General features: G+C 32.2%; 3 protein-coding genes across 3 annotated transcripts; all 3 read right to left on the bottom strand.

Annotated features, from left to right (window-relative positions):
- Positions 1–261: 261 nt before the first annotated feature.
- On the bottom strand, positions 262–3,556 carry LOC102626309 (B3 domain-containing transcription factor VRN1). The gene is made up of 5 exons (XM_006479332.4): positions 3,269–3,556; positions 1,480–1,942; positions 1,318–1,389; positions 1,031–1,230; positions 262–937 (listed from the first exon to the last, which is right to left on the bottom strand). The coding sequence occupies exons 1-5, from the start codon at positions 3,326–3,328 to the stop codon at positions 668–670; spliced, it is 1,065 nt and encodes a 354-aa protein (XP_006479395.2). The 5' UTR covers positions 3,329–3,556; the 3' UTR covers positions 262–667.
- Positions 3,557–5,537: 1,981 nt separating this feature from the next.
- Positions 5,538–7,578, bottom strand: LOC102626804 (protein DMR6-LIKE OXYGENASE 1-like). The gene is made up of 3 exons (XM_006479334.4): positions 6,928–7,578; positions 6,124–6,451; positions 5,538–6,001 (listed from the first exon to the last, which is right to left on the bottom strand). Exons 1-3 carry the CDS (start codon positions 7,404–7,406, stop codon positions 5,699–5,701), a joined length of 1,110 nt encoding a protein of 369 aa, XP_006479397.2. The 5' UTR covers positions 7,407–7,578; the 3' UTR covers positions 5,538–5,698.
- Positions 7,579–11,401: 3,823 nt separating this feature from the next.
- On the bottom strand, positions 11,402–13,466 carry LOC102607952 (protein DMR6-LIKE OXYGENASE 1-like). The gene is made up of 3 exons (XM_052432434.1): positions 12,909–13,466; positions 11,975–12,302; positions 11,402–11,839 (listed from the first exon to the last, which is right to left on the bottom strand). The coding sequence occupies exons 1-3, from the start codon at positions 13,376–13,378 to the stop codon at positions 11,537–11,539; spliced, it is 1,101 nt and encodes a 366-aa protein (XP_052288394.1). The 5' UTR covers positions 13,379–13,466; the 3' UTR covers positions 11,402–11,536.
- Positions 13,467–14,704: the final 1,238 nt, after the last annotated feature.

Raw genomic sequence — 14,704 nt, 5'->3', positions numbered from 1 at the left:
TTTCTGGTCACTAAAACGAACTTGCAAACTTTTTGTAATGTTACAACACAAGGTCCTCTCCCGCAATGTCATTTACAATCACAAAGCAGAATAACAAAAGATAGCACGATATTTTCCAGCAAGAGCATGCTGCCTGATTCTTACTCAACCTTCCCTTGCGGAAAGTTTATCAGTAAACATTGTGATTTGACATGTACCAAAGAATCATGGAACTAGATTTTTTATATAAACGAAAAAAACTTGCATATTGTATTCACTGACTTTGATATCAAACTAGTAGCAAATAATTTGCCTATGAGGTAATTCTTTCTTTGATCTGAAGCATAACATCACACCACATGAAATGAGCAGTGGCAAAAAATTAAAGGTTCAAACAAGCTCAAAATGACATTGTCACAATGTCACTAAGACCATTTGTTCCACTGCAGCAGCTGAACGTCAACTTCATTGAACAATCTATATACAACCCTATTCCAGCCACAAATCTTTGTATAGGAACCCTAAACTATTAAATGTTCCACAGAAGTTTCACAAGTTGTACAGAAATTTATAGACATTAAACCAGATTGGTAAAGACCACCTGCACAAGAAAGATTACGTCACAGGGTATTATACCAACTAGGAACATAGCATCCATCGATGGAATGGGGTCAATCCAGTGATTTTTCTAATGTCGACTCATAAATCCTGCACTTTCCGAGACACGAAATACGGTAACTTTCAGAACAAACTCCCTTGCCCTTAGTACCTCAAAGACACAAACATCTCCTTCCCCCAATCTATTCTCCACGGTAAATTCATACCAGCCTTGACTGAACTTAGCTCTGCCTCCTCTGTATAGACATCGGACAGGCCACTGCTTACCATCAGAAAGCTGTAGTTTGATGAATCCACAAACCCCATTTAGATGTTTTTCGGCAAAGCAGGATGGCAAATACTGCAAAAGCAAAAAGTAGATGCATCTTACATCAAGCATATTATCGTGTGAGACAGAAAAACAGTGTAGAGTAATTGAAATTCTACAGCTCACCATTATACATCCCTTATACAAGTAAGATGGCCGCAGGACTACCCTGCAGAAAGGATTAGATGGTTCAAATGCTTTGGCAGCATTAATTGCCCTTTCCCTTTCCTCAGCTGTCACAGTCCTTTTTCTTGCTGAAGCACTTTCATAAAATCTAAACTGCATTTCTCCATCATGTACTTCTTGTGCGGACGACGCTTGAACATCTGCATTTTTATAGAACTGTTTGATTAGAAATTTGAATTCTTCAGACATGACAGGATTAAACAAGAATGCGAGCCCAAAAATCTTACTAGGATCAATCTTTCGCTTTCTCCCAGGTTTTTTAAGCTTTGGTGTTTCTCCATCTTGTGAATACAATTTCACTGCATTTAACAAATCCTTAGACTCATAAATATTGAACTGAACATCTATATCTAGAGTATAATAATTTCCGACCAGAGAATTTATCAGACCTTTTAATCGCTGCAAGTTTGCTTCACCAGCACCATTTATGCTGTTGCTAAGTTTAGAGCTGTTAAGCAAATTCTGAAATGACGGAGGATTGAAAGTCTTGTTGACTGTTGGTTGATCTACATGTTCAGAGTCATCATCTTCCATTTCTGCAAATATATGGTATTGTTTGCTATGATTGGGTACTTCAAAATTACTGAGGGCATTAGGTTGATAGTTTATCTCAGAAGAAGGCAAATTAAAAATATAAACATTAAAGGCTGAATTCCCTTCATATCTGAAGACCAAAAAATACCCAACACGGATAAAGTAACGTTCCATAAATTCCTGCCACCCATCATAAAACCATACTTTGTTGTCAAGTCTCCTTAATCCCACACGTGAAACCATACCATTCGGAACAATAAGTGTAGCAGCTGCAGAAAGGTCATCCTTGAAATTCCTAACAAAGTTTTCTGGAATCCTCTGCAGGCACCCAAATCAGGTTAGAGTGCAGTCTTGAGGAGAATAAAATTAGGATTGTAGATGAAGCTGCTACTCTTTCTGATAAAAATGTTGATATGCCATATCAATGAATTATTTTTCATGACATATCTGCCCATCCTATTCCCAAAAGTTATTCATGAACTATTTTCAGGACATAATTTGCCATGCAGAACTTTGACCAGATCGAAAGGATAAACACAGCAAAGAGATTCACTGCAGCAAAATCTATGCTTGCTCTTTCTAGTTTTACAAAGAAACCTACCTCAAGAGTAAGGATAAGATGAATACCGCCACTAATCCAGGAAAAGTTTATATCTCAAGTAACTTGAAATTATTTTCAATTTACCCAATGGAAAGGGAAAATATTACAAAGCTTTTAATATTATAACTGAATGGCACCCCAAGAGGCTATTGTAGGATGTTAAAGCCAAATGTAAAATCAAAGACATAATTGCTCTGCAACTAACACAGTACCCTCTCATTGCTCAGAGCAGTGAGAAACAGAACCTCTCACCATTAACCATGTTTCGTAGCCAAGAGACCACAAAAACAACAGAGAAGGGTCCATCAATTTATCCATAAAGATTTAAAGTTGATTTATCTATCAATGGATTCTCTAAGATGAAGCACAGGTTTATAATCTACCTTCAACTAGTTTCAAGAAATTTCAAGTATGACCAGAGATATGTTGCTTCCAAGAAAATTATAGGATCAGCAAAATCTCCCCTTCCCCACCCCAATTGAGCTTCCTCATATTATTGTACAGGTAAGTGAAGTTTGATTACCTTTATTTCTATAAAGTAAACACCTAAAATATCTATTTTCATTTCCTCCATTCTTACAGTTTCTTTAATAACTGAACAAAGTTCTGGGTTTTTTTTAGAATCTCACAGGTATCTGGGTGCATCATTGAATAAAGGCTTTCACAACTCGGATGCTAAGCTTAACTAGTTTATTCTTATATAAGAATTCTAAGAACACAACATCCAAAGAAAAATGCTTCAAATTTCTCCTTTCTGCTTCCCCACCCCCACCCAAAAAAAAAATAAAAAAAAATTGAAGGATCCTTCGAAACTTCATAAACAAACTATTGCTCAATACAATACCTAGCAACCAGATTTTATTTAACTACAATATTTTTCACATCCGGGTCTAAAGTTTCTATTTTTGTCTCAAAATCACACAAAACAAGCATAATCAGAAAATGAAAAGACATAATAAGCAAAAATTCAACCACCCTTTACAATTAACTTATTAATCTAACAAGAATTAATCAATAAAAGTCAAAAGTGATGTTGAATTTACCAGTCTCTTGTCACGAATGGTGGAGGCGAGAATAAGCTTGTGAAAATAAGGTCGTGGCATTTTGGGTAACAATCAATAGAAAATATAATGATGATTTGACGATTATGATTATGATTGTTAAGACATGAGCTTTCAGATCTGCTGTTTCTCTTGCTCTCTTTCTCTCCTCTTCACTGGTTCTAGTCAAACGGTTGTCTCTCAAAATATAACTTGACCTAAAATGTTAAACCCAGTTCGAGTCACTCGTGACCCACTGAGCTAACCAGGAATCACTCGGATCCCCGCCCATTTTTCGCCTTTTTCTTTTTTTTTTTGTTACTTTTCGGTCCCATCCATTGGGTGCTTTTTTTTTTAATTCATAAATATCCTAAAACTTTTTCTTTTTCTTTTTCTTCTTTATATTTTTGTAAAAATAATTTTTATCCTTGTGATTATTATATTTAAAAATTTTAATTGAATTAAAAAAGGTTTGGCCATTCAAAAATAATAATTAACCCAAAAAACACCTCCCGAACTAATATTTTATGATTTTATATTATTTTTTAAAATACATGATTTATTGAGAAATTTATGAAAAAAATGAGTGAAAAAGGAGTATGATTTATTTGTTTAATCAATATAATTAAATAAGCATTTATGATCATTACATAAACATACCAAATAGACGTTAAATTCAATAGTCTTCTAATATAAAAAATCATATTATGTTTATACTAATGTACAATTAAAAATTTATCATGATGATCACCTTTGAACAAATAACAATGATGGGTGTAATTTAAAAATCAGCAGGAGAATAGAAAAAAATTTACTCTCCCATGCCACTAAGAGACTTGAGTCTGCTCCAAATAAAATTTTGAACAAAACCTTATCCCACATGCCACTAAGGTAGTTCTTGTAGGTGTCAAATTATAAAAATTCAAAAATTGTAATAAGATAAACATATAAATAAAGCTCATTGCAGCTGAGTCAAAAAAGCAAAAGAGACACACATGCGTGACCCAGCAAACAATTCCAAAACGGGTATTTTTCACTGGCAGCCCCCACACTTTTTCCAATCTATAGTTTGATAGATTTTATATCCAAATTTACACTTACCTCCCTTGGGCTGACCGAGCTTTTGATTGACTGTTAACATGGATGACTAAATGAATAGAAATACATATATGCCCCTGATTTGAATCAAAGCAGACGTGCCAAGAAATGAGATAGCTAATGTATAAAGAAATTATTTATAATCAACAAATAATTTTAAAAGACTAACAATATAAATTATACCAAAACACAAATAAAATAATGATTTAGACTAAGAATTTCATAGAAATAAAAAAACTAACTTAATATTGATGATGCAAGTTAAAAAAAGATATACATGTAATTTAGAAACACTCCATACGTATAAATACATCACTTTATATAATAAAAAAAAGTAAGTTAAGAAAATATATTCAAAGGATGAGAAATGAAGATAATTTTATTTTTATTTGTTTTACAAAATTTTAGGTTGTTGATTTCTGCTTCTAAAGCTACTAATGTATTCCTGACTTTAGCAGTCAACCAAAAGCTTGGTTAAGGGAATGGGATGTTAGTGTTAATTTGGACAAAAATTCCATCAAACTGTGGTTTGGACAAAAGTCAGGGGCTAATAGTGAAAATACCCTTCTCAATGTAAGAAGTCTTTATTCCACTCATTAAATGACAAAGATTATTGACACGTGTCACATCAGGGTGCTTCTGGCTGTACCCTCAACAATCATACAAATATTGAGAGAGTCAATAATTCAGTATTCGGCTTTATTGGTTGCCTTTAATGGGCTTTCCTTTTCATTAAATATTTCTTTTATTTTCAGAAACAATTTCAATTTGGGCAGGTAGAAAGTTGTTGGGCCTCCATATTTGCTTGTGCCTATCAGTGGATTTGTTGATAAGATCGTCGAAATCAGCTAAATTTTATTAGAAGTTGAAAACCAAAATCAGCTGGATTTTAATATTTTTATTCAATAATTTTATCATCTGACTTTAGTTTTTATTCAACTTCAAATTCAAAGAGTACGAGAGGTTTAAATTGAAGGGTACGTTTTAAAATATGCAAATGCTCACACTTAAAAAATATTTATATCAAAAAGTTTCGTTTTCATTATATATTTTGCTTCACGTCCTATCTTTCATTGTTAAATCATTTATATGAACGTACATAGTTAATAATTAATAAAGACAGATAGGCACCACATTATTTATTAATCTCACAAAAAGCAGAGGAACCATAAGATCCAGAAAACAATATTTTATTAATGTGACACATTGACTCCAACTAGCAGATGACATTATTGCAAATCCCATTATTCCATCACATAATATATTCACATATAGGAAGAATTCGAAGATGATACACACTCCATGTATATGTGTGTGAATTTATAATTAAATTAATTACTTGCTGTTTATAGAGAGTGCTCTTTCCAGCTTATCGGCTAACTCTTGTACCCTGAAGTGATAAATTTGAACGTTCTCAACATCAAGTTTCTTGAAATTACTGCCTTTTCGAGTAGTTAAAAATTTCCCCCAACTGTATGCTCTGTATTTAGCAGGATTCTGCTCGTTTGTAAGCTCATCCAATGGCTTCACCATTGTGTAATGAGATGGGAAGAAGAAAAATGGAATTGAAAACCTTTCCTTCTCAGAATTCACCATAACCCTATGCTCCACACTCTCATAAGCATCATTGCTCCATACCTGGAGAATTACATAGACATTATTGAGAACAAAAGTGTATATGATGAACACGAAAATTCAATTTTGACAAACATATTAATAATTATTAACTGTTTGATCAAAAAGCTTAAGCTAGTCATTACCTGAATAATGTCACCAACATTTATGATATAAGCATCCGGGGTGGGTTTGACGCGAACCCACTCCCCGTCTGATTTTCTCTTCACCTCAAGACCTCCGACATCATCTTGAGCAAGGACGGTAAGGGCGCCGGCGTCCTTGTGTCTGCCGACGCCGAGGGCGAGGTGGGGAGCTGGGCACGGTGGGTAGTGATTAAGTCTAACAAAGGTGGTTTGATCTTTGAAGAAGCCATTGAAGCTGTCTGGTGGGAGTCCCAGGCTCAGGGCTATAAGTTCCATCAACTTGTATGCAAGTTTTTCCACTTCTTTAGCATACTCTTCACATACCTCTCTGTCAAGCACATGCCAAAAGTAAATAAATAAATGAATACTATAATTGCTACATTAACTTTTGCAATTAATCAGAGCATGCTTGGCTCCAAAATATTATTATACGAGCTTTCAAATTGACCAACAACCAATTAAAATTATTTGAGTGGTACTCAACACTACTCAACTGCTTATGGTAGTTTATTTTGCCGACAAATACCTCTTATGGACTATATATTGTGACTATCCTCCACCATGAGAAAATTCAGGTCACCAATTTGGATTTTCTTAACTCTGAAGCTTATTAAATTCGATAGCACAAAGACACTAATTAAAATGCCCATTAGGTGTTTTAAAAAAAGTACAAACTCTTGTTCGATTGACTTGCATATTAAAGGATCAGAATTCTCTTTTAAATTTAGAATTCTCTCCAAGTCATAATACTTAAGTATTAAAATTAATTTCACCAACACAATATAATTAAGAAATGAACTTTACCTGAATTCAGGAGGATAATCAGGCCACTGATTGTACGTCTCAGCTATTTCCTTGTCCTCAGGATCAGATGAAGCTGGCATCAAACAAGGGCTCTTCACGACAAAATCAAACACTTCTTTCCAATCTCTAACATTTTTGGTATGCTCGGTGTCATAATACCCCACCACCTTCTTCTCATCTCTCCTCACCTTCCTCTTCTCCTCCAACGGCTGCTCGAAAAACTTCCTCGCCATATTTTCTAGGCTCCGGCGCTTATCCGATGGCACGCCGTGGTTGATCACCTGAAAGAACCCCCAGTTCTTGCATGCATTGCCTATATCCACAACCAGGTCACGAATGGTACTGTCAGGGTTTTTAATATTGGTGTTGGCGGCGCTCAAAGCTGAGAGATCAATTAAGGGTATGCCCTCGGCTTCGGTTACGGAGAGTTTAGGCCTGTGCTCAAGGGCTTGAACGAAAGCTTCATCAACTTCTCCCATGGCTGGCTAGCTGCAGGTGATTGATTCACTACTGATGAGGTAAAAGTGGTTCTTAATATTTATTTATGGGATGAAGATATGGAGTTAACATAAGATTGAATCTAGACTGGATTTTGGGGCAGGTGAAGGATTGGAAGATATATGTGACGTTTGTGCTTGCATTGCATTGCCTGAATAATGTGTCCAAAAAAAAAAAAAAACGTCAAAATATGTATAATATATGGAATCTGGAAAACATTAATAATTCAATTTGGATACGATACCTTCGACACGTCAGCTCGTTTGTAATTTATTTATTTATTTGCATTCTTTTTTATTGCTTCCTTTTTCTTTTTTTTTTCCTCTCTCTAATCTAAAATTTGAATGCATCTAAAATTCCAGGATCCAAATATATAAAGTTAACTTCTGAATATGGTAGAGTTCATGAAACGCTAATTTTTATCTTTTTATATCAAAATATGAAATATTGTCATTTTACCACCCACTATTATATATTTATATTATAATTTAATCACGTAATGTCTATCGATATATCACTTTATCATCAAAATTTTTTTATAATTAATTTTTTATTTAATGTTTCAATTTTATCATTTTACTACCAAACTACTAAAATTAATATATATTTTGACAAAATTTATAATAAAATTTTTTTTGTCCACAAACTATGTAAATGTAATTCAACTCTCTAAATTAAAAAAATAAAAATTAATTATATACAAAGAAATTATACTTTTATCAACTGATTATTTTATACATTTAAAATAATTAGTTGATAAAGTTATAAATACTAAACTTTGTAAAATTCTTAAAATATTGAATATAATGAAATTCCTAATATATTCTTGTGACACTAGTAATTTATTAATGAAGTTAATAATTTAGTGGAAAATTGATAAAAATTGAAACATTAAGTGAGATGAAGTAATTGTCAGAAACCAATTAAGTGGTAAGATGATAATATTCCTAAAAAATTAGTTTCATTCCGTGTAATGTACATACACCTGAGTACGTACGTACATACATACTATTTGTGGATGGAGACTGTTAATTCCTCTGGCTGTTTAAATAATTGCGATGGATTTGAAAGGTCTCAACATTAAGCTTCTTGAAATTTCTGAGCTTTCTCATATGTAGTGACAAATTTTGGTCAGCCTACTAGGATTTTTCCTCATTTATTTTAGAGATTAAAGCTATTAAAACAAACAATTTCTTGTGGGAATTCTTTTTATATAGATGCATAATTATTTTGTTGATTTATTAAAGGGACCTCAAACAAAGAGGAAATGTTGAATGTGAAATTATGATGCATATTTGACGAAATGGCAAATGTTTTAATTTTTATTCAATTATTTTGTCATCTCACTTTAATTTTTGTTCAGCTAAATCAAAGAGTAGAGGGTGTGCCTTCTAAAAGGTGCCCAGATTCACTTTCAAAAAGTTCCACTATTATTTTCTTATGTGTTCTTGAATCTGTTTCTATAAAAATAGCAGAAACACTATTTATAGCTAATTTACTCTTATAAAGTGACCTTTAGACTTCAATATTAAAAGAGTAATCCGTCATTTTAATTGAATATGAGACTAATTTTATTAATTATATATATTTTGTTTAGAATAATATTTTTTGATGTTGCATTACTTACTATACCTAATTTTTTTTTTTTATATGCACTCACTTTCATAAAAATGTATGCTATCAAGTTATAATTTAACCCCATGTTATCAAAGATCCTGAGTCCATAAAATTTCTCTGTTACATCGAAATTATGTAAATTACTTGCTTCACGTTCATATTAATTTCATCATTGAATCCTTTATATGAACATATGTAATTAATAAGTTATAAAGACAAGTTTTCACCACAGCGTATCAGCAAGAATCTTTGAATTGGTTTCCCAGAAGCAGAGAAGTCGTCCAATTCAAAAATTAATATTAATCCACCAAAACAAGCATCATGTTTGGAGTCTGGAAAACATTAATAATTCAATTTGGACACGATACCATTTACACGTCAGCTTGTTTTTAATTAATTTATTTATTTACACTCTTTTTTATTGCTTGCCCCTTTTTTTTTCCCTCTAGTCTAAAATTCGAAAGCATCTAAATTCTAAACATATCCAAATATATAAATTTAACTTGTGAATATAGTAGAGTTCAAATGAAACTCTAATTTTTATTTTTTTAAAATAAAAATATGGGATATTATCTTTTTACCACCTATTATTATGTTATCATCTTATCAGTTAATGTTTTTTGTTATATCACTTTACCATCAAAGTTTTCTGATATTTAATTTTTCCCACTTAATGTTTCAATTTTATCATTTTACTACTAAACTGTTAAAGCTAATAAATTTTTTTGTTACAAAAGTTTATTTTATCCCTAAACTGTATAAGTGTAATTTAACCTTCTAAATTAAAAATAAATAAAATTAATTATATACAAAGAAATTTTACTTTAATCAAATGATTATTTTATACATTAAAGATAATTAATTGATAAAATTATAAATGTATAATATAACTTGTAAAATTCTTAAAGTATTGAATATCTTGAAATTCCTTAAATATTCTTGTAACGTCAGAAATATATTAATGGAATGTGAAAATATTGAGCCAAAGTCTCTTTTAGCAGTTTATCTACAATGCAAAAAGAAGTTGTTGCTTGTGAGATGAGTGATTTGGCTTGTTTCCTAGTTTTTGGAAGAAATGATGCTTTGATGCTTAGACAAAACAAAAGCTTCTTTTAGCTCGCATGGAAATTCTTATACAAATGATCGGCATTGTATTAAATGATTTATTCCATAAATATTATAATCCTAAAAAGTACAATGGCCTAATTATATTCTAAGAGTTGCATATTAAAATGAGTATAAGGAGGGATCGAGTTTGTGTAATATGGCACTATTCACATTAGCTTTTTTTTTTTGTTTTGAGTTTCTTTAATTAAAATAATAAAAATACATAATACTAAATAAAATTAAAAACTCAAATATGTCGCGGCTAGTGCTAATGAACTGTCAGCGACAGTTCGATGGCTACAGACTACCCGTGGCCACCACATAACATCGTGTTTTACACAAAAATTTGGTACCATTAGAATTCTTATTGTCGGGGCCCATACTATGGTGCAATTATTATTAGTAGAAAAGCTTCCGTTTGACGTAAATTTACAAAAAAAAAAAAACCGAGACTTTGAATATAGATCTATGACAAATGAAAATTTCCTTTTAAGTAATAATTGCACCATTACGAGTCCCAATAATAAGAATTTTAATGATACCAAAATATAGTTCGAATAACACTAAAATATGACCCATAGCAGCCGGCCACAGTTTAGGGTGACTGACAGTGAAAATTGTTTATTTTAATTATATAAATTTAAATTATTAATTCAATATAAATAGTATTAAAATACAAATGAATCGTAAAATATTAATTGAACAAAAATATTAAATTAAAATAAAATTTATTATTTTAAGTAATATAATCCGTACTACACTAAGTATAATATTACATTACAGATTAATATAATACAATATAATACAATGCAAAACACACCCCTTACATTAAAAACATGTGTATTAGAAAAATAAAATTAAAAATTAAGATTAATAATTGGGCCTTGAATTGCGATCCAATTTTTTAATACAAGCACGGGCCTGCAAAATTAGAACCCTATCTGGCCCTCCGACCATCTGGTTGAGCCCAATGTTTTTTTTTTTTTAAACTCCTTAATTAAGACCTAGGTAATTCAGTACATGAAAAAATTGACAATAAGTAAAAATTTAATTGATGCGTGACCCGTTGTTTACTAGTTCAGCAAGTGGTTGATTTGTCGTAAATATCTATAAAAACTATAGGATGTGTCGTTTTTATTACCAGAACATGGATGAAGACAGATAAGCACCAGATATATTGTATTAGCAAGAATCATGGGATTGATTTCCCAAAACTACTATCCAATCTATAAAAAAAAAAAAAAAATTAATTCACCAACTAGCAGATGGCATTATTGCAAATTCCATTATTTCCATCGCATAATATATTCACAGACAGGTTGATCAATTCAAAGATGAAACACACTACATATGTAATTTCGCTAACTACAAAGCAAATTTAAATTAATTACTTCTTGTTAATAGAGAGTGCTCCATCCAACTCGTTAGCTAACTCTTGTACCTTGAAATGAGAAATTTGAATGTTCTCAACATCAAGCTTTTTGAAATTACTTTGCCTTCTAGTGGCTAAAAATTTTCCCAAATTGTATGCTCTGTATTTAGCAGGATTTTGCTCATTTGTAAGCTCATCTAATGGTCTCACCATTGTGTAATGTGGTGGGCTGAAGAAAAATGGAATTGAAAATCTTTCCTTCTCAGAATTCACCGTAACCCTATGCTCCACACTCTCATAAACATCATTGCTCCATACCTGCACAATTACGTAGATTCTATTGGCATTAAAAAAAAAAAAAAGTGTATCGAACACGAAATTTTGATTTTTGACACCATATTAGTAATTATTAACCGTTTGAACAAAAAACTTAAGCTGGCTATTACGAATTACCTGAAGAATGTCACCGACATTTATGATATAAGCACCCGGGGTGGGTTTGATGCGAACCCACTCTCCATCTGATTTTCTCTTCACCTCAAGACCTCCGACATCATCTTGAGCAAGGATGGTAAGGGCACCAGGGTCCTTGTGTTGACCGACACCTAGAGCTAGGTGAGGAGCTGGGCATGGCGGATAGTGATTAAGTCTAACAGATCTGGTTGGATCTTCGAAGAAGCTACTGAACCTCCTTGCTGGGAGTCCCAGGCTTAGGGCTATAAGTTCCATCAACTTGTAAGCAAGTTTTTCCACTTCTCTAGCATATTCTTCACATGACTCTCTGTAAAGCATACCAAAGAAAAACTCATAACTAAAGTCCTATCATTGAATCTTTTCTTGCAAAATTAAACTTTTGCATTAATCAAAGTATATACGGTGGCTCCAAAAGATTACAAGTTCTCATACTGACCAACAACCAATTATAACCATTTGAGTGGTATTTAACACGTACGAATCAGCTTCTTATGGTTGTTTACCTTGTCAATGAGTACCTCTTATGGACTATATTGTGACTTCTCTCCAACCATGAGAAAATTCACGTCACCAATTTAGATTTGCTAATTACTCTCAAGCTTATTAAATTCGATAACACAAAGATAGTAATCAAAATGTCAATTAGATGCCTAAAAGGAAAAATTCTTTTAGATGCTTGTACTAAAGGATTAGAATATTTATCTCTTGATTTGAGATCTCTTGAACCTTTAAGAACTTGTACTACAAAGAAAAAATATAAATGAAAAACATATTGTTTCAAAAAATAATGATAAAGAAACAAATGAAAACGATATAATTATCTATTCAAATCAAATAGGTCCACTATATTGCAATGATCAAATTATCGTTAAGTACTCAAACTTCACTATCACAATATAAGAGTTAACTTTACCTTAATTCAGGAGGATAATCAGGCCATTGATTGAACGTCTCAGGAACTTCCTTGTCCTCAGGCTCATGTGAAGCTGCCATCAAAATACGCTTATCTGCAACAAAATCAAATACTTCTTTCCAGTCTCTAACATTTTTGGTATGCTCATTGTCATAGTACCCCACCGCCTTCTTCTCATCTTTCCTCACCTTCCTTTTCTCCTCCAATGGCTGCGCGAAGAATTTTCTCATAGCATCTTCTACTTTCTGCCTCTTTTCTAATGGCACTCCATGGTTGATCACTTGGAAAAAACCCCATGTCTTGCATGCATTACCTATCTCCACCACAAGGTCATCAATGTGTTTGGTGTTGGCGCCATTAGGAGAGCTCAAAGGTGAGAGATCGATCAAGGGTATGCCGTCATCTTCAGTTATTGAGAGTTTAGGCCTGTGTTCTAGGGCTTGAACGAAAGCTTCATCAGCTTCTCCCATGGCTATAGCTAAGACAATAATGTATTAAAGTCTAATGTATAGTTTGACATAAAAGAGAGTAATTGAGGCAGTTTATTTATAGTGGGGTAAAGGCTCTTTCAGCCTAGAGGATTTTTGAGCTAATTATGTAGTAAGTCTCTATATCTTTAATAATTACCCAGCAGTTAATATAATTTACATAATAATAATTATTTTTTTAATCTATTGCATGTTAGACTTATTTTAATTTTAAATTATATTAAAAAATAATGCAATTTTATCTTTGAAAAATTAGTGCCAACTATTGTAGAACTACCCATAAAGCCGCATTGGGTAATTTTAAAAAAATACAGATACTAAAAGTATAATTGACCCAAACCCTAAGTGGTAAAGGAAAATTTACTGTAACCATGCAAGATAGGGAGTTAACAACATAACATTGAATCTGGATGGGATTTTCGGGCAGGGAAGAGTTGGAAAATTGTGTGACGTTTGTGCTTGCATGGTTAATTTTGTCTGAAGCGTCACAAAATGGATCATATAATAATAGCAGCGAAAGAATCAATGATTCAATTAGTGGACAAGAGACATACATAGCCGAAGCACCAAGCAGGGTTAAAAGAACGATTATTTCACCGTGATTAATTAATTAATAATTAAGTAATTTTCACATCGAGTGATAGATTCGGTATGTATGAGGACTTTTCGTTGGTAATCAGTTGAAATTTAGTGTTCAGCAAATATTCTTGACTGCTTTACATACTAATAATAGTTGAGTACACAATATAAAAATATTGAGTGCTCGCAAATGCCACTTCATAAAGTTGATGTTTTATCCTTTTAATTAAAGTTCCTGACTAAAGTTCCATGTTTCTTTAATTTGCTTAACACCTAGTATAATAGTTTCTTGATCAACCATCTAATTGATCTTGTCTAAGGGTGAAATGCTTTAAAATGAAGTGAGGAGGTGCTCACCACTCAGTTAACGAGTGATTTGTTAGTTTGGTATTAACTATTAAGTTGGAAGATAGAAAAGAAGAGAAAATAAATATTTGTTCATTGACGTATGACATGTCATTTACAACTTCATCACATAGTAAACCTATGGTAAATATTAATAAGTAGCATGATATGTCGTTTTTGTTTTCAGAACATAGATGACATTGTGTATGTATTTTACTTTGAATTAAAAAATGTATGACATCTAGTTTATAAATTAATCAAATATATGACTTTTTGTTTATATTTTGAGCACATAAATGACATTACATACATATTTCACCCATGAGTATAAGTGTACGACATGTCATTTATAATTTAATTAAATTATTATAAGGCATTGCGGTG

The sequence above is a fragment of the Citrus sinensis genome, chromosome 8 (assembly GCF_022201045.2).
Source record: "Citrus sinensis cultivar Valencia sweet orange chromosome 8, DVS_A1.0, whole genome shotgun sequence".
NCBI lineage: Eukaryota > Viridiplantae > Streptophyta > Magnoliopsida > Sapindales > Rutaceae > Citrus > Citrus sinensis.
This window is presented reverse-complemented; position numbering and strand designations above follow the sequence as displayed.

Excerpts from the sequence above, each read along its gene's own strand:
- LOC102607952 (XM_052432434.1), bottom strand. The coding sequence starts at position 13,378 with ATGGGAGAAGCTGATGAAGCTTTCGTTCAAGCCCTAGAACACAGGCCT. Across the intron at positions 12,303-12,908 it reads GATTATCCTCCTGAATTAAG|AGAGTCATGTGAAGAATATG; the intron begins GTAAAGTTAACT and ends TATGCTTTACAG. Across the intron at positions 11,840-11,974 it reads ATGTCGGTGACATTCTTCAG|GTATGGAGCAATGATGTTTA; the intron begins GTAATTCGTAAT and ends GTAATTGTGCAG.
- LOC102626804 (XM_006479334.4), bottom strand. The coding sequence starts at position 7,406 with ATGGGAGAAGTTGATGAAGCTTTCGTTCAAGCCCTTGAGCACAGGCCT. Across the intron at positions 6,452-6,927 it reads GATTATCCTCCTGAATTCAG|AGAGGTATGTGAAGAGTATG; the intron begins GTAAAGTTCATT and ends TGTGCTTGACAG. Across the intron at positions 6,002-6,123 it reads ATGTTGGTGACATTATTCAG|GTATGGAGCAATGATGCTTA; the intron begins GTAATGACTAGC and ends GTAATTCTCCAG.
- LOC102626309 (XM_006479332.4), bottom strand. The coding sequence starts at position 3,328 with ATGCCACGACCTTATTTTCACAAGCTTATTCTCGCCTCCACCATTCGT. Across the intron at positions 1,943-3,268 it reads CCATTCGTGACAAGAGACTG|AGGATTCCAGAAAACTTTGT; the intron begins GTAAATTCAACA and ends GGGTGCCTGCAG. Across the intron at positions 938-1,030 it reads TGTATAAGGGATGTATAATG|TATTTGCCATCCTGCTTTGC; the intron begins GTGAGCTGTAGA and ends TTGCTTTTGCAG.